The sequence below is a fragment of the Salvelinus alpinus genome, chromosome 3, assembly GCF_045679555.1.
Source record: "Salvelinus alpinus chromosome 3, SLU_Salpinus.1, whole genome shotgun sequence".
Taxonomy (NCBI): domain Eukaryota; kingdom Metazoa; phylum Chordata; class Actinopteri; order Salmoniformes; family Salmonidae; genus Salvelinus; species Salvelinus alpinus.
The window spans coordinates 96774142-96801520 of NC_092088.1; the positions used below are offsets into that span (position 1 = coordinate 96774142).

The following is a 27379-nucleotide window of genomic DNA, read 5'->3' on the forward strand; positions in this document are numbered from 1 at the left end:
GAACCTGGGCGACAGGCCCAGTTCTACCATGATCCACATTACAGTTAAATGGATCTAATCACAGAACCTGGACGACAGGCCCAGTTCTACCATGATCCACATTACAGTTAAATGGAACTAATCACTGAACCTGGACGACAGGCCCAGTTCTACCATGATCCACATTACAGTTAAATGGAACTAATCACTGAACCTGGACGACAGGCCCAGTTCTACCATGATCCACATTACAGTTAAATGGATCTAATCACTGAACCTGGACGACAGGCCCAGTTCTACCATGATCCACATTACAGTTAAATGGATCTAATCACTGAACCTGAGCGACAGGCCCAGTTCTACCATGATCCACATTACAGTTAAATGGATCTAATCACTGGACCTGGACGACAGGCCCAGTTCTACCATGATCCACATTACAGTTAAATGGATCTAATCACTGAACCTGGACGACAGGCCCAGTTCTACCATGATCCACATTACAGTTAAATGGGTCTAATCACTGAACCTGGACGACAGGCCCAGTTCTACCATGATCCACATTACAGTTAAATGGATCTAATCACTGAACCTGGACGACAGGCCCTCCTGGTCTGTATCCCAAATTGCACTCTATTCCCTATTCACTGCACTACTTTTGACCTGGGTCCATAGGGAATAGGGTGCTATTTGGGATACACAATAGGTGTTAATTACTCGGGTTGTTTGTTTATTGTTTCTGTGTTGTCGCCCCCTGTCTCCAGGCCTGCGTACGGCGGTCGGGATTGCCCCGGGTCCACCTTTGATTACCAGATGTGTAACATGGAGGAGTGTGCCGGACCCTACGAAGACTTCCGCGCTCAACAGTGTGTCCAGAGGAGCAACAAATACCACAAGAACACCAAGCACACCTGGCTACCTTACGAACACCCAGATGGTAGGACACGGCCTGCTTCCCAAATGGAACACTAGGCCTTTAGTGCGCTACTTTAGACCAAGGTCAAAGGTCAAATGGGTTGTAGTGAGTCATGTTAAACTTACAGTAAAGAAACTCAGAATGTCAATGTCTGCGTCACAAATCGAACCCTATTCCCTAGATGGTGCACTACTTGTGACCAGGACTCTGGTTAAGAGTAGTGCATTGTTTAGGGATTAGGGTGCCATTTTGGATATTACCACATTGTAAAGTATTGGCTTGATATATTAAGCCCTGCCGTTCTAAAAGGTGAAACCATAATGTCCACTAGGTGTCCAATTAGCAATAAAAGGATTCTAATACGTATTTACCATAATAACACAGTTTCCATACAATAATAATCATTTCTATATTAATTATATATCTTACATAAGCAATAATAAATCAACCAAATACGTTTTATACATTTACAATACGTTTTTCTTTAACACAAACAATATGGCTGTAACAATGAGATGTGCAGAATACAGAGAGCCGCTGCACGGCACGCACAGTAAGAACAATATGGCTGTAACAATGAGATAAATAGAAGATGGATGGGAGGGAGACACTCGTATATGTACATTATATACGCAAAAGTATGTGGACACCCCTTCAAATTAGTGGATTTGGCTATTTCAGCCACACACTGGGGTAGAAAATCGAGGACATAGCCATGCAATCTCCATAGACAAACATTGGCAGTAGAATGGCCTTAATGAAGTGCTCAGTGACTTTCAAAGTGGTACCGTCATAGGATGCCACCTTTCTAACAAGTCAGTTGGTCAAATTTCTGCCCTGCTAGAGCTGCCCCGGTTAACTATAAGTGCTGTTATTGTGAAGTGGAAATGCCTAGGAGCAACAACGGCTCAGCTGCGAAGTGGTAGGCCACACAAGTTCACAGAACGGGACCGGCGAGTGTTGAAGCGAGTAGCGCGTAAAATCATCTGTCCTCGGTTGCAACACTCACTACCGAGCTCCAAACTGCCTCTGGAAGTAACGTCAGCGCAACAAATTTTAATCGTGAGCTTCATGAAATGGGTTTCCACGGCCGAGCAGCCGCTCACAAGCCTAAGATCACCATGCGCAATGCCAAGTGTCGGCTGGAGTGGTGTAAAGCTCGCCGCCACTGGAAACATGTTCTCTGGAGTGATGAATCACGCGTCACCATCTGGCAGTCTTACGGAAGAATCTGGGTTTGGCGGATGCCAGGAGAACGCTACCTGCCCGAATGCATAGTCCCAACTGTAAAGTTTGGTGGAGGAGGAAAAATGGTCTGGGGCTGTTTTTCATGGTTCGGGCTAGGCCCCTTAGTTCCAGTGAAGGGAAATCTTAATGCTACAGCATACAATGACATTCTAGACGATTCTATGCTTCCAACTTTGTGGCAACAGTTTGGGGAAGGCCATTCCTGTTTCAGCATGACAATGCCCCTGTGCACAAAGCGAGGTCCACACAGAAAGGGTTTGTCGAGATCGGTGTGGTAGAACTTGCCTGGCCTGCACAAAGCCCTGACCTCAACCCCATTGAACACCTTTGGGATGAATTGGAACACCGACTGCGAACCAGACCTAATCGCCCAACATCAGTGCCCTACCTCACTAATGCTCTTGTGGCTGAATGGAAGCAAGTCCCCCACAGCAATGTTCCAACAGTGGAAAGCCTTTCCAGAAGAGTGGAGGCTGTTATAGCAGCAAAGGGGGGACCAACTCCATATTAATGCCCATTATTTTAGAATGAGATGTTTGACGAGCAGGTGTCCACATACGTTTGGTCATGTCGAGTGTGTGACTCAGTGTTTTCCTCATTAATGTCTAAAGTCAGACTACTGCTGGTGAGACAGACACTGGCAGAAGTCGACAGTATCTGGACATTAAATACAACTTCCTGAAAGAACAATAGCACATTTGTGGTGTCAATAACATACAGGAACATCTACATCACACACAGCAGTGTAACCATATCAGACGCCCACATGTGAACTGAGCATAGGATCTCTATCATCTCTGGCCTTGTGTTCCTGAGGTGAAAGAAAGCAGAAGAGATACAATGTAAACGTTCTCTGTCATTTATTTAGTTTATCTTCCCTCAGTCAGGACTAAAGTATTTGTTAATTTTGTTTTCTTTCTCTAGGGAGTTTTACTATCCACTGTGCTTCTGCCTCTGCATTGCTTCCTCTCTGGTATCTTAGACTGGGTATCCTCTAGGGAGTTTTACTATCCACTGTGCTTCTACTTCTGCATTGCTTCCTCTCTGGTTTCTTAGACTGGGTATCTGAAAAGCACTCTGTGACAACTGCTGATGTAAAAAGGGCTTTTTAAAATACATTTGATTGATTGATTGATCTTCACCTGTGTAGAGGCTCACAAGTGTGAGTTGAGCTGTCAGTCCAAAGAGACCGGTGAGGTGGTGGTCATGAACCAGGTGATGCATGATGGGACGCGGTGCAGCTACACAGACCCTTTCAGTGTCTGCACCCGGGGGGAATGTTTGGTATGTACAGTATAGCTATCTCTCTATCTATACCACACTCTATCTATACCTCTCTCTATCTATACCGCTCTCTATCTATACCTCTCTATCTACACCTCACTATCTATACCTCTATCTATACCGCTCTCTATCTATACCTCTCTCTATCTACACCTCACTATCTATACCTCTATATCTATACTTCTCTCTATCTATACCGCTCTCTATCTATACCTCTCTATCTACACCTCACTATCTATACCTCTATCTACACCGCTCTCTATCTATACCTCTCTCTATCTACACCTCACTATCTATACCTCTATATCTATACTTCTCTCTATCTATACCGCTCTCTATCTATACCTCTCTCTATCTACACCTCACTATCTATACCTCTATCTATACCTCTCTCTATCTATACCACTCTATCTATACCTCTCTATCTATACCACTCTATCTATACCTCTCTATCTATACCTCTATCTATACCTCTCTATCTATACCTCTATATCTATACCTCTCTCTATCTATACCACTCTCTATCTGTACCTCTCTATCTGTACCTCTCTATCTGTACCTCTCTCTATCTATACCACTCTCTATCTATACCTCACTATCTATACCTCACTATCTATATCTCACTATCTATACCACTCTCTATCTATACCTCTCTATCTGTACCTCTCTATCTGTACCTCTCTATCTATACCTCTCTATCTATACCTCTCTATCTATACCTCTCTATCTATACCTCACTATCTATACCACTCTATCTATACCTCTCTATCTATACCTCTCTATCTATACCTCTCTATCTGTACCTCTCTATCTATACCTCACTATATATACCTCACTATCTATACCTCACTATCTATACCTCACTATCTATACCTCACTATCTATACCTCTCTATCTACACCTCACTATCTATACCTCTATCTATACCGCTCTCTATCTATACCTCTCTCTATCTACACCTCACTATCTATACCTCTATATCTATACTTCTCTCTATCTATACCGCTCTCTATCTATACCTCTCTCTATCTACACCTCACTATCTATACCTCTATCTATACCTCTCTCTATCTATACCGCTCTATCTATACCTCTCTATCTATACCACTCTATATATACCTCTCTATCTATACCTCTATCTATACCTCTCTATCTATACCTCTATATCTATACCTCTCTCTATCTATACCACTCTCTATCTGTACCTCTCTATCTGTACCTCTCTATCTGTACCTCTCTCTATCTATACCACTCTCTATCTATACCTCACTATCTATACCTCACTATCTATATCTCACTATCTATACCACTCTCTATCTATACCTCTCTATCTGTACCTCTCTATCTGTACCTCTCTATCTATACCTCTCTATCTATACCTCTCTATCTATACCTCTCTATCTATACCTCACTATCTATACCACTCTATCTATACCTCTCTATCTATACCTCTCTATCTATACCTCTCTATCTGTACCTCTCTATCTATACCTCACTATCTATACCTCACTATCTATACCTCACTATCTATACCTCACTATCTATACCTCGTTCTATCTACACCTCTCTATCTATACCACTCTCTATCTATACCTCTCTATCTGTACCTCATTTTCTATACTTCTCTCTATCTATACATCTCTCTGTCTATACCTCATTTTCTATACATCTCTCTATCTATACCTCACTATCTATACCTCACTATCTATACCTCACTAGCTATACCCCGGTCTATATACACCTCTCTATCTATAACTCTCTATCTAATACCATTCTCTATCTATACCTCTCTATCTGTACCTCTCTATCTGGACCTCTCTCTATCTATACCTCTCTATCTATACCTCTCTCTATCTGGACCTCTCTCTATCTATACCTCATTTGCTATACCTCTTTCTATCTATACCTCTCTCTATCTATACCTCTATCTATACCTCTCTATCTGTACCTCTCTGTATCTACACCTCACTATCTATACCTCTCTATCTATACCTCTCTCTATCTATACCTCTCTATCTATACCTCTCTCTATCTATATCTCTTTCTATCTGTACCTCTCTCTATCTATACCTCTCTCTATCTATACCTCTCTCTATCTATACCTCACTATCTATACCTCACTATCTATACCTCGTTCTATCTACACCTCTCTATCTATACCACTCTCTATCTATACCTCTCTATCTGTACCTCATTTTCTATACTTCTCTCTATCTATACATCTCTCTGTCTATACCTCATTTTCTATACATCTCTCTATCTATACATCTCTCTATCTATACCTCACTATCTATACCTCACTAGCTATACCTCGGTCTATCTACACCTCTCTATCTACACCTCTCTATCTATAACTCTCTATCTAATACCACTCTCTATCTATACCTCTCTATCTGGACCTCTCTCTATCTATACCTCTCTATATATACCTCTCTCTATCTGTACCTCTCTCTATCTATACCTCATTTGCTATACCTCTTTCTATCTATACCTCTCTCTATCTATACCTCTATCTATACCTCTCTATCTGTACCTCTCTGTATCTACACCTCACTATCTATACCTCTCTATCTATACCTCTCTCTATCTATACCTCTCTATCTATACCTCTCTCTATCTATACCTCTCTATCTATACCTCTCTCTATCTATATCTCTTTCTATCTGTACCTCTCTCTATCTATACCTCTCTCTATCTATACCTCTCTCTATCTATACCTCTTTCTATCTGTACCTCTATCTATACCTCTCTATCTGTACCTCTCTATCTATACCTCTCTCTATATATACCTCTCTCTATATATACCTCTCTCTATATATACCTCTCTCTATCTATACCTCTTTCTATCTGTACCTCTATCTATACCTCTCTATATCTACAGTGGCTTCAGTGCCTCTCTCTCTCTCTCTCTCTCTCTCTCTCTCTCTCTCTCTCTCTCTCTCTCTCTCTCTCTCCCTCCCTCTGTCTTTCCATGAAGTCTTCTTAATGTTTTGATTGTAGGTTAGATACCATATCAGACGTTGACATTTTCCAGACCAGACCAAAACGTTTGTAGATTGAGGGCCAGATTCAACATATGTTATGTCTCCTTTACCAATCTGTGTCTTTGATAGATTGGTATCGCTTCTTTAGCAGAAGTCTGGAGAGTAGTGTTCCACTGCAAGTCAGACAGCCTAGAAGCAGCCTCCCCCAGCCTAGACTGAGCCTCCCGCAGCCTAATCTCAGTCAGTGTAAAAGTCAGACAGCCTAGACTGAGCCTCCCCCAGCCTAATCTCAGTCAGTGTAAAAGTCAGACAGCCTAGAAGCAGCCTCCCCCAGCCTAGACTGAGCCTCCCGCAGCCTAATCTCAGTCAGTGTAAAAGTCAGACAGCCTAGACTGAGCCTCCCCCAGCCTAATCTCAGTCAGTGTAAAAGTCAGACAGCCTAGAAGCAGCCTCCCCCAGCCTAGACTGAGCCTCCCGCAGCCTAATCTCAGTCAGTGTAAAAGTCAGCCTAGACTGAGCCTCCCGCAGCCTAATCTCAGTCAGTGTAAAAGTCAGCCTAGACTGAGCCTCCCCCAGCCTAATCTCAGTCAGTGTAAAAGTCAGACAGCCTAGACTGAGCCTCCCCCAGCCTAGACTGAGCCTCCCCCAGCCTAATCTCAGTCAGTGTAAAAGTCAGACAGCCTAGACTGAGCCTCCCCTTGGTTGATTGACTGCCTGTGCCCTTCTCTCTCCCAGCACGTGGGCTGCGACAAAGAGGTTGGCTCGTACAAACAAGAAGACAAGTGTGGAGTCTGTGGTGGGGACAACTCCCACTGTCGCACTGTCAAACTGACCCTCACCAAGATGCCAAAGAAAACAGGTAAACATTGGCCAGTCACCAGGGAGACACCACAGTTCTGTTCAGAACACTGTGTTATTTCATTTGACTATCAATCAATACTTTGATGCTGAGAAATAGATATTACAACTTGAAATCCCTAAAATCCTCTCCTACATTCTTAGAAAAATTATATGCTAAAAGGGTTCTTCGGCTGTTCCCGTAGGTAGAACCCTTTTGAGTTCCGTGTAGAACCCTTTCCACACAGGGTTCTACATGGAATCCAAAATAGTTCTACCTGGAATCAAAAAGGGTTCTACATGGAATCAAAACGGGTTCTACCTGGAATCAAAAAGGGTTCTACCTGGAATCAAAAAGGGTTCTACCTGGAATCAAAAAGGGTCCTACCCGGAATCAAAAAGGGTTCTACCTGGAACCAAAAAGGGTTCTACCTGGAACCAAAAAGGGTTCTCCTATGGGGACAGCTGAAAAACCCTTGTGGAAGCCTTTTTTCTCTGAGTGTAATGTGCGTCGCACTGTGTTATGAATTCCCAGTTGGTGACTCTTGACTCTTGATAAGAGTCACCGGCAGGGGTATTCACAACACACTACACTATTTTATTTACCCTGTATTCACACAGCTACAGCCCTTGACATGCACACAGACTAAACACAAAACACTGTTATCACCGGTTCACACACAACAGTATAATTAGACACGTTTCTCCTCTGTTAGAGTCACTAGTAGGCCTGGGGTTGTCTGTATCATGGCTCTCAGAGTAGGACTTTGGTCTTTTAGATAACAATGAATAAGGTTACATGGACAGGGGGGGACCTGATCCCAGATCAGCACTGATACTCTGAAACCTATGATAGACATCGTCCCTGGTCTGTTGTTATTCTGTGGCTCATTGGATTAACTCCTTGACCAACCCGTTGTCTTGGTGTGTTGTCCTGTAGACATGCTGAAGATGTTTCATATTGTCTTGTTGTCCTATAGACATGCTGAAGATGTTTCATATTGTCTTGTTGTCCTATAGACATGCTGAAGATGTTTCATATTGTCTTGTTGTCCTATAGACATGCTGAAGATGTTTCATATTGTCTTGTTGTCCTGTAGACATGCTGAAGATGTTTCATATTGTCTTGTTGTCCTGTAGACATGCTGAAGATGTTTCATATTGTCTTGTTGTGTTGTCCTGTAGACATGCTGAAGATGTTTCATATTGTCTTGTTGTCCTGTAGACATGCTGAAGATGTTTCATATTGTCTTGTTGTCCTGTAGACATGCTGAAGATGTTTCATATTGTCTTGTTGTCCTGTAGACATGCTGAAGATGTTTCATATTGTCTTGTTGTCCTATAGACATGCTGAAGATGTTTCATATTGTCTTGTTGTCCTATAGACATGCTGACGATGTTTCATATTGTCTTGTTGTCCTATAGACATGCTGACGATGTTTCATATTGTCTTGTTGTCCTGTAGGCATGCTGAAGATGTTTCATATTGTCTTGTTGTCCTGTAGGCATGCTGAAGATGTTTCATATTGTCTTGTTGTCCTGTAGGCATGCTGAAGATGTTTCATATTGTCTTGTTGTCCTGTAGGCATGCTGAAGATGTTTCATATTGTCTCGTTGTCCTATAGACTGCTGAAGATGTTCATATTGTCTTGTTGTCCTATAGACATGCTGAAGATGTTTCATATTGTCTTGTTGTCCTGTAGGCATGCTGAAGAGCTGTCTTGGCCGAGCTGCGAGTGTCGTCTTGTTGTCCTGAGGCTGCGAGAGCAGCCGGCGCTGCTGAAGATGTTTCATATTGTCTTGTTGTCCTGTAGGCATGCTGAAGATGTTTCATATTGTCTTGTTGTCCTATAGACATGCTGAAGATGTTTCATATTGTCTTGTTGTCCTGTAGGCATGCTGAAGATGTTTCATATTGTCTTGTTGTCCTATAGACATGCTGAAGATGTTTCATATTGTCTTGTTGTCCTGTAGACATGCTGAAGATGTTTCATATTGTCTTGTTGTCCTGTAGACATGCTGAAGATGTTTCATATTGTCTTGTTGTCCTATAGGCATGCTGAAGATGTTTCATATTGTCTTGTTGTCCTGTAGGCATGCTGAAGATGTTTCATATTGTCTTGTTGTCCTATAGACATGCTGAAGATGTTTCATATTGTCTTGTTGTCCTATAGACATGCTGAAGATGTTTCATATTGTCTTGTTGTCCTGTAGACATGCTGAAGATGTTTCATATTGTCTTGTTGTCCTGTAGACATGCTGAAGATGTTTCATATTGTCTTGTTGTGTTGTCCTATAGGCATGCTGAAGATGTTTCATATTGTCTTGTTGTCCTATAGACATGCTGAAGATGTTTCATATTGTCTTGTTGTCCTATAGACATGCTGACGATGTTTCATATTGTCTTGTTGTCCTGTAGGCATGCTGAAGATGTTTCATATTGTCTTGTTGTCCTATAGACATGCTGAAGATGTTTCATATTGTCTTGTTGTCCTGTAGACATGCTGAAGATGTTTCATATTGTCTTGTTGTTCTATAGACATGCTGAAGATGTTTCATATTGTCTTGTTGTCCTATAGACATGCTGAAGATGTTTCATATTGTCTTGTTGTCCTGTAGACATGCTGAAGATGTTTCATATTGTCTTGTTGTCCTATAGACATGCTGACGATGTTTCATATTGTCTTGTTGTCCTGTAGGCATGCTGAAGATGTTTCATATTGTCTTGTTGTCCTATAGGCATGCTGAAGATGTTTCATATTGTTATGTTGTCCTGTAGACATGCTGACGATGTTTCATATTGTCTTGTTGTCCTGTAGGCATGCTGAAGATGTTTGATATTCCGATCGGTGCCCGGCACATCGTTATAGAGGAGAATGAGACTTCCTCCCACATAATTGGTAAGTGCGTTTCGTTACAGCAGTATAAAACACCTTTGGGATGAATTGGAACGTCGACTGTGAGCCAGACCTAATTGTTCAACATCAGTGGCAGACCTCACTAAGTCCCCACAGCAATGTTCCAACATCTAGTGGAAAGCCTTCCCAGAAGAGTGGAGGCTGTTATTGCAGCAAAGGGGGGGACCAACTCCATATTAATGCCCATGATTTAGGAATGAGATGTTCAACAAGCTTTTGGCCAAGTAGTGTACATTTACAGTAGGGACATCCGCAGATCATGACTGCAGAACACCCCCCCCCCCACCCACACACATTTCCTGTATGATCGTCAGCAGTGCATGACTGCAGAACATTTGACTGTCACCAATTAGCCTTGTAGAGTTTTAGCCTGTTCGTAATGCCCGCCATCCGTAGAGTCTCAGCCTGTTCGTAATGCTCGCCAGCCGTAGAGTTTCAGCCTGTTCGTAATGCTCTCCAGCCGTAGAGTTTCAGCCTGTTCGTAATGCTCACCAGCCGTAGAGTCTCAACCTGTTCGTAATGCTCGCCAGCCGTAGAGTCTCAGCCTGTTCGTAATGCTCACCAGCCGTAGAGTTTTAGCCTGTTCGTAATGCTCGCCAGCCGTAGAGTTTTAGCCTGTTCGTAATGCTCTCCAGCCGTAGAGTTTTAGCATGTTCGTAATGCTCTCCAGCCGTAGAGTTTCAGCCTGTTCGTAATGCTCACCAGCCGTAGAGTTTCAGCCTGTTCGTAATGCTCTCCAGCCGTAGAGTTTCAGCCTGTTCGTAATGCTCTCCAGCCGTAGAGTTTTAGCCTGTTCGTAATGCTCGCCAGCTGTAGAGTCTCAGCCTGTTCGTAATGCTCGCCAGCCGTAGAGTCTCAGCCTGTTCATAATGCTCGCCAGCCGTAGAGTTTTAGCCTGTTCGTAATGCTCGTCAGTCGTAGAGTCTCAGCCTGTTCGTAATGCTCGCCAGCCGTAGAGTCTCAGCCTGTTCGTAATGCTCACCAGCTGTAGAGTTTCAGCCTGTTCGTAATGCTCACCAGCCGTAGAGTTTCAGCCTGTTCGTAATGCTCACCAGCCGTAGAGTTTCAGCCTGTTCGTAATGCTCGCCAGCCGTAGAGTTTTAGCCTGTTCGTTAATGCTCACCAGCCGTAGAGTTTTAGCCTGTTCGTAATGCTCACCAGCTGTAGAGTCTCAGCCTGTTCGTAATGCTCGCCAGCCGTAGAGTCTCAGCCTGTTCGTAATGCTCGCCAGCCATAGAGTTTTAGCCTGTTCGTAATGCTCGCCACCCGTAGAGTCTCAGCCTGTTTGTAATGCTCACCAGTCGTAGAGTCTCAGCCTGTTCGTAATGCTCACCAGCTGTAGAGTTTCAGCCTGTTCGTAATGCTCGCCAGCCGTAGAGTTTTAGCCTGTTCGTAATGCTCGTCAGTTGTAGAGTCTCAGCCTGTTCGTAATGCTCGCCAGCGGTAGAGTCTCAGCCTGTTCGTAATGCTCACCAGCTGTAGAGTTTCAGCCTGTTCGTAATGCTCGCCAGCCGTAGAGTTTTAGCCTGTTCGTAATGCTCACCAGCCGTAGAGTTTCAGCCTGTTCGTAATGCTCACCAGCCGTAGAGTCTCAGCCTGTTCGTAATGCTCACCAGCCGTAGAGTCTCAGCCTGTTCGTAATGCTCGCCAGCCGTAGAGTCTCAGCCTGTTCGTAATGCTCGCCAGCCGTAGAGTTTCAGCCTGTTCGTAATGCTCGCCAGCCGTAGAGTCTCAGCCTGTTCGTAATGCTCGCCAGCCGTAGAGTTTTAGCCTGTTCGTAATGCTCACCAGCCGTAGAGTTTTAGCCTGTTCGTAATGCTCGCCACCCGTAGAGTCTCAGCCTGTTCGTAATGCTCACCAGCCGTAGAGTCTCAGCCTGTTCGTAATGCTCGCCAGCCGTAGAGTTTTAGCCTGTTCGTAATGCTCACCAGCCGTAGAGTTTTAGCCTGTTCGTAATGCTCGCCAGCCATAGAGTTTCAGCCTGTTCGTAATGCTCACCAGCCGTAGAGTTTTAGCCTGTTCGTAATGCTCACCAGCCGTAGAGTTTTAGCCTGTTCGTAATGCTCGCCAGCTGTAGAGTTTCAGCCTGTTCGTAATGCTCACCAGCCGTAGAGTTTTAGCCTGTTCGTAATGCTCGCCAGCCATAGAGTTTCAGCCTGTTCGTAATGCTCGCCAGCCATAGAGTTTCAGCCTGTTCGTAATGCTCGCCAGCCGTAGAGTTTTAGCCTGTTCGTAATGCTCGCCAGCTGTAGAGTTTCAGCCTGTTCGTAATGCTCACCAGCCGTAGAGTTTTAGCCATATGATGCCATATGGTGTTGGACGGTGTGATCACTGCCTCATTACTCTCAATGCAAACTAATGGTAATGGACAGATACTGCCTCATTACTCTCAATGCAAACTAATGGTAATGGACAGATACTGCCTCATTACTCTCAATGCAAACTAATGGTAACGGACAGATACTGCCTCATTACTCTCAATGCAAACTAATGGTAATGGACAGATACTGCCTCATTACTCTCAATGCAAACTAATGGTAACGGACAGATACTGCCTCATTACTCTCAATGCAAACTAATGGTAATGGACAGATACTGCCTCATTACTCTCAATGCAAACTAATGGTAATGGACAGATACTGCCTCATTACTCTCAATGCAAACTAATGGTAACGGACAGATACTGCCTCATTACTCTCAATGCAAACTAATGGTAATGGACAGATACTGCCTCATTACTCTCAATGCAAACTAATGGTAATGGACAGATACTGCCTCATTACTCTCAATGCAAACTAATGGTAATGGACAGATACTGCCTCATTACTCTCAATGCAAACTAATGGTAACGGACAGATACTGCCTCATTACTCTCAATGCAAACTATTGGTAATGGACAGATACTGCCTCATTACTCTCAATGCAAACTAATGGTAATGGACAGCCTATTTATGCAGAACACCCACCTCTTAATCTTACCTGGGAAATCAACTAGGATCCATATGAACAGGTGTCCAACCCAACAGGTGTCCAACCCACTAAACCTAACAAGTGTCTTTACCTTCAGTTTTTGCTTTTCTACTGCTGGGTATACCAGGGTATATATCACAGACTGTCTGAGGAATGGTGCTGGATAAGGCCTTGAATACAAATTCCTCCTACGGTCCTTTTGAATACACTTCAACGGTACATTCGTTTTGGTCAGTGTAAAGGTCAATTCGATCCATTTTGTTAGTCGACAGGTGATATTCTGACTTCATCAGATCCACGCACTTTACTCACATTGACAAGCAATTTGCTTGTGTTCATCTCAGCTGGGAATCAGGTTCTATGTGAGGGGAGTGTTCATCTCAGCTGGGAATCAGGTCCTATGTGAGGGGAGTGTTCATCTCAGCTGGGAATCAGGTCCTATGTGAGGGGAGTGTTCATCTCAGCTGGGAATCAGGTCCTATGTGAGGGGAGTGTTCATCTCAGCTGGGAATCAGGTCCTATGTGAGGGGAGTGTTCATCTCAGCTGGGAATCAGGTTCTATGTGAGGGGAGTGTTCATCTCAGCTGGGAATCAGGTCCTATGTGAGGGGAGTGTTCATCTCAGCTGGGAATCAGGTTCTATGTGAGGGGAGTGTTCATCTCAGCTGGGAATCAGGTTCTATGTGAGGGGAGTGTTCATCTCAGCTGGGAATCAGGTTATATGTGAGGGGAGTGTTCATCTCAGCTGGGAATCAGGTCCCATGTGAGGGGAGTGTTCATCTCAGCTGGGAATCAGGTTCTATGTGAGGGGAGTGTTCATCTCAGCTGGGAATCAGGTCCTATGTGAGGAGAGTACTGCTGAGACACACCTGTAAAATACATTACATCTCCAACCTCAGATGTGCGTCAAGGTCCAGACGTGTGTGTGTGTGTGTTAAAAAATCTGTCATTTGAATTTCAATGACATATACCACACATATAGATCTCTATTTGAAATGAACACTGAACAACAGTAGCTATCGCAGATTGAACCTTCTATGCAGCCCTGACACAATGTCATATAACGGCTGCCAACTTCTATCGTTGCTCCGCTCTCTCAGTAAGAATTTGAATGTCATTGCTGTTATAGAAACGTTTAGAGTTTACTTGAGTTGAATGCAACGGTGTGTAGCCTAGTTGTGCTTCCAATGGAAGACGATTGTCATGGAATTCTAGTTGAACACACACGCGCGCACACGCACACGCACACATACACATGCACACACACACAGTCTTGTACAGCTAACCTTGTGGGGACATACAATTCAGTCCCATTCAAAATCCTATTTTCCCTAACCCCTAACCCTAAACCTAACCCTAATCCTAACCCGTACTCTTACCCTAACCCTAACCCTAACCTTAACCCTAACCCTAACCCAAAAACCTAAACTTTATCCTAACCCTAAACCTAACCCTAGCTCCTAACCCTAACCCTACAACTAACCCTAGCTCCTAACCTTAATATTTAACTTAATTCTAACCCTAACACTAATTCTAACCTTAACCCTAAACCCCCTAGAAATAGCATTTGACCTTGTGGGGACTAACAAAATGTCCCCAGTTGGTCAATTTTTACTTTGTTTACTATTCTTGTAGGGACTTCTGGTCCCCACAAGAATAGTTAAACACGTCCACACACACACACAGACGTGCACACACACACACACAAGCACACGCACACACATACACACACACACGCACACACATACACACACACACACAGACGTACACACACACAAGCACACGCACACACATACACACACACACGCACACACACACACACATACACACACACATACACAGGTTGGAACAGTTGGTCACCCCCCTCTGTATGGCCTGTTTCTGCTGTGCTGGTCCTGTCAGACTATCCAACGGATGAAACACATTGTGAATCAGATGGTTTTCTTTGTGTTTCACAGCTGTTAAGAATCAAGTCACAGGCAGCTTCATATTGAACGCTAAAAGTGAAGATGCCAAGTCCAGAACCTTCATCGAGAGCGGTTTGGAGTGGGAGTACGCCTTCGGAAGCGGCGAGAAAGAAACCCTGAAAACAATCGGCCCCCTTCACGAGGGCATCGTTGTTCTGGTAAGAAGACGAAACTGATGGATCTAGTAAGATGCACACACGCACTCAGACACGTGCACACTCGCACGCACACACACACCCAGACACGTGCACACACACACGTGCACACATACGTGCACACACACACACACACACATCCAGACACGAGCACACACACATATATATACACACACACACACACACACACACATATACACACCCAGACACGCGCACACACACACATATACAGGCTGCATTTTGAAATATGTACAAGTGTCAGTTGGGATGCAGGTGTGCATCTCCTCAATTCTCATTTTACCCAAAACAGGCTAAACCCAATTTTGTGTACATTACTCTCTCATGCGGTCTGTGTGTATCTAACCAAACGTAGCAGGCGTAAAAGTGTATGTATCTCTGCCTAAACTGGGGGAAAAACTGCCGCAATGGATTATGGTCATTGTAGTTAATTACCACGTTTGAATATTTGCTTAATGAAAAACATCATCTCCCTTCAGCCCATCGTCCCACTTAGTTCTTGAGTTGATTTCTCTTGTGAATGATTTGATTTCCCTCTAGAGGAAATGTGCGTTGGGTTCACAAATAATGGAACAGTTGTTTAATAATAGAAAATTATGAAATGTTGGTTAATTGCTCAGCACTATTGTCCACTGTGTGTGTGCACGTGTGTGTGCACGTGTGTGGGTGTGTGTGTGGGTGTGTGTGTGTGATTTTGATTTTACTATCTTTGTGGGGACCAGAAGTCCTTACAAAGATAGTAAAACAAGGACAGTTTGGACAAGTGGGGACATTTCGCCTGTCCCCACAAGGAAAAAGGCTATTTCGGGGTTTAGGTTAAGGGTTAGGATTAGGGAAAATAGGATTTTGAATGGGAATCAATTGTTTATCTTTATCTCGCTCTCTTTCTCTCTCGCTCTCTTTCTCCCTGACTCTCTCTCTGTCTTTCTCTCTCTCTTCTCTCGCTCTCTTTCTCCCTGTCTCTCTCTCTCTGTCATCGTGTCCTCTTTCTCCCTGTCTCTCTCTCTCTGTCATCGTGTCCTCTTTCTCCCTGTCCTCTTCTAGGTCATTCCACAGGAGGAGGACACTAAGATCAGTCTGACATATAAGTACATTATCCATGAGGACCTGCTGCCGGTCATCACCAATAACAACGTTCTCCTGGCCGAGCTGGATACCTACGAGTGGGCCCTGAAGAGCTGGTCGCAGTGCTCTAAACCCTGTGGGGGAGGTGTGTGTATTGGGGGGGGGGGGCTCTTCAGACCAGATGGATTCTCTGTGTGTGTGGGGGGGGGGTTGGTTGTGGAGCGACTCTTTAGACCAGATTAATTCAATCTCACCTGCTACAGAAAGGTCCCTGCTGGTTCACCTGTCAATCATGGTTGTTTCCATTTGTGCCTGGCCTGCTAAGTATCCCTGTTGTGGGTTGGTGCTATTGTCCTATCCTGGCAACCTGCTGTGAGTTGGTGTTATTGGCCCAACCTGGCAACCTGCTGTGGGTTGGTGTTATTGGCCCAACCTGGCAACCTGCTGTGGGTTGGTGCTATTGTCCCAACCTGGCAACCTGCTGTGGGCTGGTGCTATTGTCCCAACCTGGCAACCTGCTGTGGGTTGGTGCTATTGTCCCAACCTGGCAACCTGCTGTGGTTTGGTGTTATTGGCCCAACCTGGCAACCTGCTGTGGGTTGGTGCTATTGCCCCAACCTGGCAACCTGCTGTGGTTTGGTGCTATTGTCCCAACCTGGCAACCTGCTGTGGGCTGGTGCTATTGTCCCAACCTGGCAACCTGCTGTGGGTTGGTGCTATTGTCCCAACCTGGCAACCTGCTGTGGTTTGGTGTTATTGGCCCAACCTGGCAACCTGCTGTGGGTTGGTGCTATTGTCCCAACCTGGCAACCTGCTGTGGTTTGGTGCTATTGTCCCAACCTGGCAACCTGCTGTGGTTTGGTGCTATTGTCCCAACCTGGCAACCTGCTGTGGTTTAGTGCTATTGTCCCAACCTGGCAACCTGCTGTGGGTTGGTGCTATTGTCCCAACCTGGCAACCTGCTGTGGTTTGGTGCTATTGTCCCAACCTGGCAACCTGCTGTGGGCTGGTGCTATTGTCCCAACCTGGCAACCTGCTGTGGGCTGGTGCTATTGGCCCAACCTGGCAACCTGCTGTGGGCTGGTGCTATTGGCCCAACCTGGCAACCTGCTGTGGGCTGGTGCTATTGGCCCAACCTGGCAACCTGCTGTGGGCTGGTGCTATTGGCCCAACCTGGTTGATGAGGAGCAGAGCCTAAATGTCCTCAGGGCATGTTGCTCAGGGGTCTCTGACACATTCAGATGGTTCTTCCTACCCTGTTGCTCTGTCATAGTGTGTGTGTGTGTGTGTGTGTGTGTGTGTGTGTGTGTGTGTGTGTGTGTGTGTGTGTGTGTGTGTGTGTGTGTGTGTGTGTGTGTGTGTGTGTGTGTGTGTGTGTGCCCTCTCTCTCCAGTCTTAGTTCATATAGCCACCTGCATTTTCTTTCTGTCAAATGATTTACAGTATAATTGATAAACGGTTATGTTTTGTCAGACGTTACAACAGATTGTACTAACTAATTGAATTGGACCGTCTGGCAGGTATACAGTACACCAAATACGGATGCAGGAGGAAGAGCGACAGTCGACTGGTGCACCGGAACTTCTGTGAAACCAGCAAGAAGCCCAAACCCATCCGGAAGAGGTGCAACGTGAACGAGTGCAGTCAGCCAACGTGAGCTCCTCTCCCCTTCACTCTCCCCTTCACTCTCCCCTCTACTCTCCCCTCTACTCTCCCCTTCACTCTCCCCTTCACTCTCCCCTTCACTCTCCCCTCTACTCTCCCCTCTACTCTCCCCTTCACTCTCCCCTTCACTCTCCCCTTCACTCTCCCCTTCACTCTCCCCTCTACTCTCCCCTCTACTCTCCCCTTCACTCTCCCCTCTACTCTCCCCTTCACTCTCCCCTTCACTCTCCCCTCTATCCTTTCTGTTCATGTCCGAGCTCCTCTCCCCTTCACGCTCCCCTCTATCCTTTCTGTTCATGTCCGAGCTCCTCTCCCCTTCACTCTCCCCTCTATCCTTTCTGTTCATGTCCGAGCTCCTCTCCCCTTCACTCTCCCCTCTATCCTTTCTGTTCATGTCCGAGCTCCTCTCCCCTTCACGCTCCCCTCTATCCTTTCTGTTCATGTCCGAGCTCCTCCCCTTCACGCTCCCCTCTATCCTTTCTGTTCATGTCCGAGCTCCTCTCCCCTTCACTCTCCCCTCTATCCTTTCTGTTCATGTCCGAGCTCCTCTCCCCTTCACTCTCCCCTCTATCCTTTCTGTTCATGTCCGAGCTCCTCTCCCCTTCACGCTCCCCTCTATCCTTTCTGTTCATGTCCGAGCTCCTCTCCCCTTCACTCTCCCCTCTATCCTTTCTGTTCATGTCCGAGCCGTGTTGATAGCAGAGCATCCATTTTGTCATCATCATCATCATCATCATCATTGCTCTAAGGGAATATCCCTCTCGAAGAGGGACTGAAGCTAATGCACTCTGTCTGGATGACTAACCTAGTCATTCTCAGTAGTGGACAGATTGAGTAATGTGTTAATAACCTAGTCATTCTCAGTAGTGGACAGATTGAATAATGTGTTAATAACCTAGTCATTCTCAGTAGTGGACAGATTGAATAATGTGTTAATAACCTAGTCATTCTCAGTAGTGGACAGATTGAATAATGTGTTAATAACCTAGTCATTCTCAGTAGTGGACAGATTGAATAATGTTAATAACCTAGTCATTCTCAGTAGTGGACAGATTGAATAATGTGTTAATAAACTAGTCATTCTCAGTAGTGGACAGATTGAATAATGTGTTAATAACCTAGTCATTCTCAGTAGTGGACAGATTGAATAATGTGTTAATAACCTAGTCATTCTCAGTAGTGGACAGATTGAATAATGTTAATAACCTAGTCATTCTCAGTAGTGGACAGATTGAATAATGTGTTAATAACCTAGTCATTCTCAGTAGTGGACAGATTGAATAATGTTAATAACCTAGTCATTCTCAGTAGTGGACAGATTGAATAATGTTAATAACCTAGTCATTCTCAGTAGTGGACAGATTGAATAATGTGTTAATAACCTAGTCATTCTCAGTAGTGGACAGATTGAATAATGTGTTAATAACCTAGTCATTCTCAGTAGTGGACAGATTGAATAATGTGTTAATAACCTAGTCATTCTCAGTAGTGGACAGATTGAATAATGTGTTAATAACCTAGTCATTCTCAGTAGTGGACAGATTGAATAATGTGTTAATAACCTAGTCATTCTCAGTAGTGGACAGATTGAATAATGTGTTAATAACCTAGTCATTCTCAGTAGTGGACAGATTGAATAATGTGTTAATAACCTAGTCATTCTCAGTAGTGGACAGATTGAGTAATGTGTTAATAACCTAGTCATTCTCAGTAGTGGACAGATTGAATAATGTGTTAATAACCTAGTCATTCTCAGTAGTGGACAGATTGAATAATGTGTTAATAACCTAGTCATTCTCAGTAGTGGACAGATTGAATAATGTGTTAATAACCTAGTCATTCTCAGTAGTGGACAGATTGAATAATGTGTAATAACCTAGTCATTCTCAGTAGTGGACAGATTGAATAATGTGATAATAACCTAGTCATTCTCAGTAGTGGACAGATTGAATAATGTGTTAATAACCTAGTCATTCTCAGTAGTGGACAGATTGAATAATGTGTTAATAACCTAGTCATTCTCAGTAGTGGACAGATTGAGTAATGTGTTAATAACCTAGTCATTCTCAGTAGTGGACAGATTGAATAATGTGTTAATAACCTAGTCATTCTCAGTAGTGGACAGATTGAATAATGTGTTAATAACCTAGTCATTCTCAGTAGTGGACAGATTGAATAATGTGTTAATAACCTAGTCATTCTCAGTAGTGGACAGATTGAGTAATGTGATAATAACCTAGTCATTCTCAGTAGTGGACAGATTGAATAATGTGTTAATAACCTAGTCATTCTCAGTAGTGGACAGATTGAATAATGTGATAATAACCTAGTCATTCTCAGTAGTGGACAGATTGAATAATGTGTTAATAACCTAGTCATTCTCAGTAGTGGACAGATTGAATAATGTGTTAATAACCTAGTCATTCTCAGTAGTGGACAGATTGAATAATGTGTTAATAATCTAGTCATTCTCAGTAGTGGACAGATTGAATAATGTTAATAACCTAGTCATTCTCAGTAGTGGACAGATTGAATAATGTGTTAATAAACTAGTCATTCTCAGTAGTGGACAGATTGAATAATGTGTTAATAACCTAGTCATTCTCAGTAGTGGACAGATTGAATAATGTGTTAATAACCTAGTCATTCTCAGTAGTGGACAGATTGAATAATGTGTTAATAACCTAGTCATTCTCAGTAGTGGACAGATTGAATAATGTGTTAATAACCTAGTCATTCTCAGTAGTGGACAGATTGAATAATGTGTTAATAACCTAGTCATTCTCAGTAGTGGACAGATTGAATAATGTGTTAATAACCTAGTCATTCTCAGTAGTGGACAGATTGAATAATGTGTTAATAACCTAGTCATTCTCAGTAGTGGACAGATTGAATAATGTGTTAATAAACTAGTCATTCTCAGTAGTGGACAGATTGAATAATGTGTTAATAACCTAGTCATTCTCAGTAGTGGACCGATTGAATAATGTGTTAATAACCTAGTCATTCTCAGTAGTGGACAGATTGAATAATGTGTTAATAACCTAGTCATTCTCAGTAGTGGACAGATTGAGTAATGTGTTAATAACCTAGTCATTCTCAGTAGTGGACAGATTGAATAATGTGTTAATAACCTAGTCATTCTCAGTAGTGGACAGATTGAATAATGTGTTAATAATCTAGTCATTCTCAGTAGTGGACAGATTGAGTAATGTGTTAATAACCTAGTCATTCTCAGTAGTGGACAGATTGAGTAATGTGTTAATAACCTAGTCATTCTCAGTAGTGGACAGATTGAATAATGTGTTAATAATCTAGTCATTCTCAGTAGTGGACAGATTGAGTAATGTGTTAATAACCTAGTCATTCTCAGTAGTGGACAGATTGAATAATGTGTTAATAACCTAGTCATTCTCAGTAGTGGACAGATTGAATAATGTGTTAATAACCTAGTCATTCTCAGTAGTGGACAGATTGAATAATGTGTTAATAACCTAGTCATTCTCAGTAGTGGACAGATTGAATAATGTGTTAATAACCTAGTCATTCTCAGTAGTGGACAGATTGAATAATGTGTTAATAAACTAGTCATTCTCAGTAGTGGACAGATTGAATAATGTGTTAATAACCTAGTCATTCTCAGTAGTGGACCGATTGAATAATGTGTTAATAACCTAGTCATTCTCAGTAGTGGACAGATTGAATAATGTGTTAATAACCTAGTCATTCTCAGTAGTGGACAGATTGAGTAATGTGTTAATAACCTAGTCATTCTCAGTAGTGGACAGATTGAATAATGTGTTAATAACCTAGTCATTCTCAGTAGTGGACAGATTGAATAATGTGTTAATAACCTAGTCATTCTCAGTAGTGGACAGATTGAATAATGTGTTAATAACCTAGTCATTCTCAGTAGTGGACAGATTGAATAATGTGTTAATAAACTAGTCATTCTCAGTAGTGGACAGATTGAATAATGTGTTAATAACCTAGTCATTCTCAGTAGTGGACAGATTGAATAATGTGATAATAACCTAGTCATTCTCAGTAGTGGACAGATTGAGTAATGTGATAATAACCTAGTCATTCTCAGTAGTGGACAGATTGAATAATGTGTTAATAAATTAGTCATTCTCAGTAGTGGACAGATTGAATAATGTGTTAATAACCTAGTCATTCTCAGTAGTGGACAGATTGAATAATGTGTTAATAAACTAGTCATTCTCAGTAGTGGACAGATTGAATAATGTGATAATAACCTAGTCATTCTCAGTAGTGGACAGATTGAATAATGTGTTAATAAACTAGTCATTCTCAGTAGTGGACAGATTGAATAATGTTAATAACCTAGTCATTCTCAGTAGTGGACAGATTGAATAATGTGTTAATAATCTAGTCATTCCTAGTGGACAGATTTAATAATGTGTTAATAAACTAGTCATTCTCAGTAGTGGACAGATTGAATAATGTGTTAATAACCTAGTCATTCTCAGTAGTGGACAGATTGAATAATGTGTTAATAATCTAGTCATTCTCAGTAGTGGACAGATTGAATAATGTTAATAACCTAGTCATTCTCAGTAGTGGACAGATTGAATAATGTGTTAATAAACTAGTCATTCTCAGTAGTGGACAGATTGAATAATGTGTTAATAACCTAGTCATTCTCAGTAGTGGACAGATTGAATAATGTGTTAATAACCTAGTCATTCTCAGTAGTGGACAGATTGAATAATGTGTTAATAACCTAGTCATTCTCAGTAGTGGACAGATTGAATAATGTGTTAATAACCTAGTCATTCTCAGTAGTGGACAGATTGAATAATGTGTTAATAACCTAGTCATTCTCAGTAGTGGACAGATTGAATAATGTGTTAATAACCTAGTCATTCTCAGTAGTGGACAGATTGAGTAATGTGTTAATAACCTAGTCATTCTCAGTAGTGGACAGATTGAATAATGTGTTAATAACCTAGTCATTCTCAGTAGTGGACAGATTGAATAATGTTAATAACCTAGTCATTCTCAGTAGTGGACAGATTGAATAATGTTAATAACCTAGTCATTCTCAGTAGTGGACAGATTGAATAATGTGTTAATAAACTAGTCATTCTCAGTAGTGGACAGATTGAATAATGTGTTAATAACCTAGTCATTCTCAGTAGTGGACAGATTGAATAATGTGTTAATAACCTAGTCATTCTCAGTAGTGGACAGATTGAATAATGTGTTAATAACCTAGTCATTCTCAGTAGTGGACAGATTGAATAATGTGATAATAACCTAGTCATTCTCAGTAGTGGACAGATTGAATAATGTGTTAATAACCTAGTCATTCTCAGTAGTGGACAGATTGAATAATGTGATAATAACCTAGTCATTCTCAGTAGTGGACAGATTGAATAATGTGTTAATAACCTAGTCATTCTCAGTAGTGGACAGATTGAATAATGTGTTAATAACCTAGTCATTCTCAGTAGTGGACAGATTGAATAATGTGTTAATAATCTAGTCATTCTCAGTAGTGGACAGATTGAATAATGTTAATAACCTAGTCATTCTCAGTAGTGGACAGATTGAATAATGTGTTAATAAACTAGTCATTCTCAGTAGTGGACAGATTGAATAATGTGTTAATAACCTAGTCATTCTCAGTAGTGGACAGATTGAATAATGTGTTAATAACCTAGTCATTCTCAGTAGTGGACAGATTGAATAATGTGTTAATAACCTAGTCATTCTCAGTAGTGGACAGATTGAGTAATGTGTTAATAACCTAGTCATTCTCAGTAGTGGACAGATTGAATAATGTGTTAATAACCTAGTCTCATAGTGGACAGATTGAATAATGTTAATAACCTAGTCATTCTCAGTAGTGGACAGATTGAATAATGTTAATAACCTAGTCATTCTCAGTAGTGGACAGATTGAATAATGTGTTAATAAACTAGTCATTCTCAGTAGTGGACAGATTGAATAATGTGTTAATAACCTAGTCATTCTCAGTAGTGGACAGATTGAATAATGTGTTAATAACCTAGTCATTCTCAGTAGTGGACAGATTGAATAATGTGTTAATAACCTAGTCATTCTCAGTAGTGGACAGATTGAATAATGTGATAATAACCTAGTCATTCTCAGTAGTGGACAGATTGAATAATGTGTTAATAACCTAGTCATTCTCAGTAGTGGACAGATTGAATAATGTTAATAACCTAGTCATTCTCAGTAGTGGACAGATTGAATAATGTGTTAATAAACTAGTCATTCTCAGTAGTGGACAGATTGAATAATGTGTTAATAACCTAGTCATTCTCAGTAGTGGACAGATTGAATAATGTGTTAATAACCTAGTCATTCTCAGTAGTGGACAGATTGAATAATGTGTTAATAACCTAGTCATTCTCAGTAGTGGACAGATTGAATAATGTGTTAATAACCTAGTCATTCTCAGTAGTGGACAGATTGAATAATGTGTTAATAACCTAGTCATTCTCAGTAGTGGACAGATTGAATAATGTGTTAATAACCTAGTCATTCTCAGTAGTGGACAGATTGAGTAATGTGTTAATAACCTAGTCATTCTCAGTAGTGGACAGATTGAATAATGTGTTAATAACCTAGTCATTCTCAGTAGTGGACAGATTGAATAATGTTAATAACCTAGTCATTCTCAGTAGTGGACAGATTGAATAATGTTAATAACCTAGTCATTCTCAGTAGTGGACAGATTGAATAATGTGTTAATAAACTAGTCATTCTCAGTAGTGGACAGATTGAATAATGTGTTAATAACCTAGTCATTCTCAGTAGTGGACAGATTGAATAATGTGTTAATAACCTAGTCATTCTCAGTAGTGGACAGATTGAATAATGTGTTAATAACCTAGTCATTCTCAGTAGTGGACAGATTGAATAATGTGTTAATAACCTAGTCATTCTCAGTAGTGGACAGATTGAATAATGTGTTAATAACCTAGTCATTCTCAGTAGTGGACAGATTGAATAATGTGATAATAACCTAGTCATTCTCAGTAGTGGACAGATTGAATAATGTGTTAATAACCTAGTCATTCTCAGTAGTGGACAGATTGAATAATGTGTAAATAACCTAGTCATTCTCAGTAGTGGACAGATTGAATAATGTGTTAATAATCTAGTCATTCTCAGTAGTGGACAGATTGAATAATGTTAATAACCTAGTCATTCTCAGTAGTGGACAGATTGAATAATGTGTTAATAAACTAGTCATTCTCAGTAGTGGACAGATTGAATAATGTGTTAATAACCTAGTCATTCTCAGTAGTGGACAGATTGAATAATGTGTTAATAACCTAGTCATTCTCAGTAGTGGACAGATTGAATAATGTGTTAATAATCTAGTCATTCTCAGTAGTGGACAGATTGAGTAATGTGTTAATAACCTAGTCATTCTCAGTAGTGGACAGATTGAATAATGTGTTAATAACCTAGTGATTCTCAGTAGTGGACAGATTGAATAATGTGTTAATAACCTAGTCATTCTCAGTAGTGGACAGATTGAATAATGTGTTAATAACCTAGTCATTCTCAGTAGTGGACAGATTGAATAATGTGTTAATAACCTAGTCATTCTCAGTAGTGGACAGATTGAATAATGTGTTAATAAATTAGTCATTCTCAGTAGTGGACAGATTGAATAATGTGTTAATAAACTAGTCATTCTCAGTAGTGGACAGATTGAATAATGTGTTAATAACCTAGTCATTCTCAGTAGTGGACAGATTGAATAATGTGATAATAACCTAGTCATTCTCAGTAGTGGACAGATTGAGTAATGTGATAATAACCTAGTCATTCTCAGTAGTGGACAGATTGAATAATGTGTTAATAACCTAGTCATTCTCAGTAGTGGACAGATTGAATAATGTGTTAATAACCTAGTCATTCTCAGTAGTGGACAGATTGAATAATGTGTTAATAACCTAGTCATTCTCAGTAGTGGACAGATTGAATAATGTGTTAATAACCTAGTCATTCTCAGTAGTGGACAGATTGAATAATGTGATAATAACCTAGTCATTCTCAGTAGTGGACAGATTGAGTAATGTGATAATAACCTAGTCATTCTCAGTAGTGGACAGATTGAATAATGTGTTAATAAATTAGTCATTCTCAGTAGTGGACAGATTGAATAATGTGTTAATAACCTAGTCATTCTCAGTAGTGGACAGATTGAATAATGTGTTAATAAACTAGTCATTCTCAGTAGTGGACAGATTGAATAATGTTAATAACCTAGTCATTCTCAGTAGTGGACAGATTGAATAATGTGTTAATAATCTAGTCATTCCTAGTGGACAGATTTAATAATGTGTTAATAAACTAGTCATTCTCAGTAGTGGACAGATTGAATAATGTGTTAATAACCTAGTCATTCTCAGTAGTGGACAGATTGAATAATGTGTTAATAATCTAGTCATTCTCAGTAGTGGACAGATTGAATAATGTGTTAATTGGGGTGAGTGCCCTGTGCCACGGCAGTCTGGCCTTATTAAATGAAAGGTCAGTGAAGTGAAGGAGGTCTGACTGAGAGTCTGCCCCCCCCCTTCTCTCTTTTTCTGTCTGCCCCCCCCCTCTCTTTTTCTGTCTGCCCCCCCCCTCTCTTTTTATGTCTGCCCCCGCTCGCTTTTTCTGTCTGCCCCCCCCCTCTCTTTTTCTGTCTGCCCCCCCCTCTCTTTTTCTGTCTGCCCCCCCTCGCTTTTTCTGTCTGCCCCCCCCTCTCGTATTCTGTCTGCCCCCCCCCTCTCTTATTCTGTCTGCCCCCCCTCTCTTATTCTGTCTTCCCCCCATCTCTTATTCTGTCTGCCCCCCCTCTCCTATTCTGTCTGCCCCCCCCTCTCTTATTCTGTATGCCCCCCCCTCTCTTATTCTGTCTGCCCCCCCTCTCTTATTCTGTCTGCCCCCCCCCCCCCCTTTCTTATTCTGTCTGTCCCCAATCCTCCCTCTCCCTCCCTCCTCTCCCAGGTGGTTGGTGGAGGAGTGGAACCCGTGCAGTAAGACGTGTGGGAAGATTGGCTACCAGTCCAGGGTTGTTCAGTGTATGCAGGCCCTCCACAACGGCACCAACCGGACGGTCCACACTAAGTACTGTACAGAGGACAAGCCTGAGACCAGGAAGGTCTGTAACCCCTCTGCCTGCCCTGCGCAGTGGAGGACAGGGGCCTGGTCACAGGTGGGTCCCAGCATAGAGCTTCACCACAGAGCATCCTCTAGACAGGGGCCTGGTCACAGGTGGGTCCCAGCATAGAGCTTCACCACAGAGTTTACTATGGACAGGGGCCTGGACACAGGTGGGTCCCAGCATAGAGTTTCCTCTAGACAAGAAGCCTGGT

At 42.1% G+C, this 27379-nt stretch overlaps 1 protein-coding gene across 1 annotated transcript in view; it reads left to right on the top strand.

Annotated features, from left to right (window-relative positions):
- LOC139569883 (A disintegrin and metalloproteinase with thrombospondin motifs 3-like) overlaps positions 1-27379 on the top strand; it is a 116870-nt gene that overhangs the window by 75592 nt on the left and 13899 nt on the right. The window contains exons 11-18 of the mRNA XM_071391205.1: positions 744-916; positions 3294-3427; positions 7147-7270; positions 10068-10148; positions 15094-15260; positions 16320-16485; positions 17861-17993; positions 27012-27219. Coding sequence (XP_071247306.1) covers positions 744-916; positions 3294-3427; positions 7147-7270; positions 10068-10148; positions 15094-15260; positions 16320-16485; positions 17861-17993; positions 27012-27219 — 1186 coding nt within the window. The remainder of the gene's footprint in view (positions 1-743; positions 917-3293; positions 3428-7146; positions 7271-10067; positions 10149-15093; positions 15261-16319; positions 16486-17860; positions 17994-27011; positions 27220-27379) is intronic.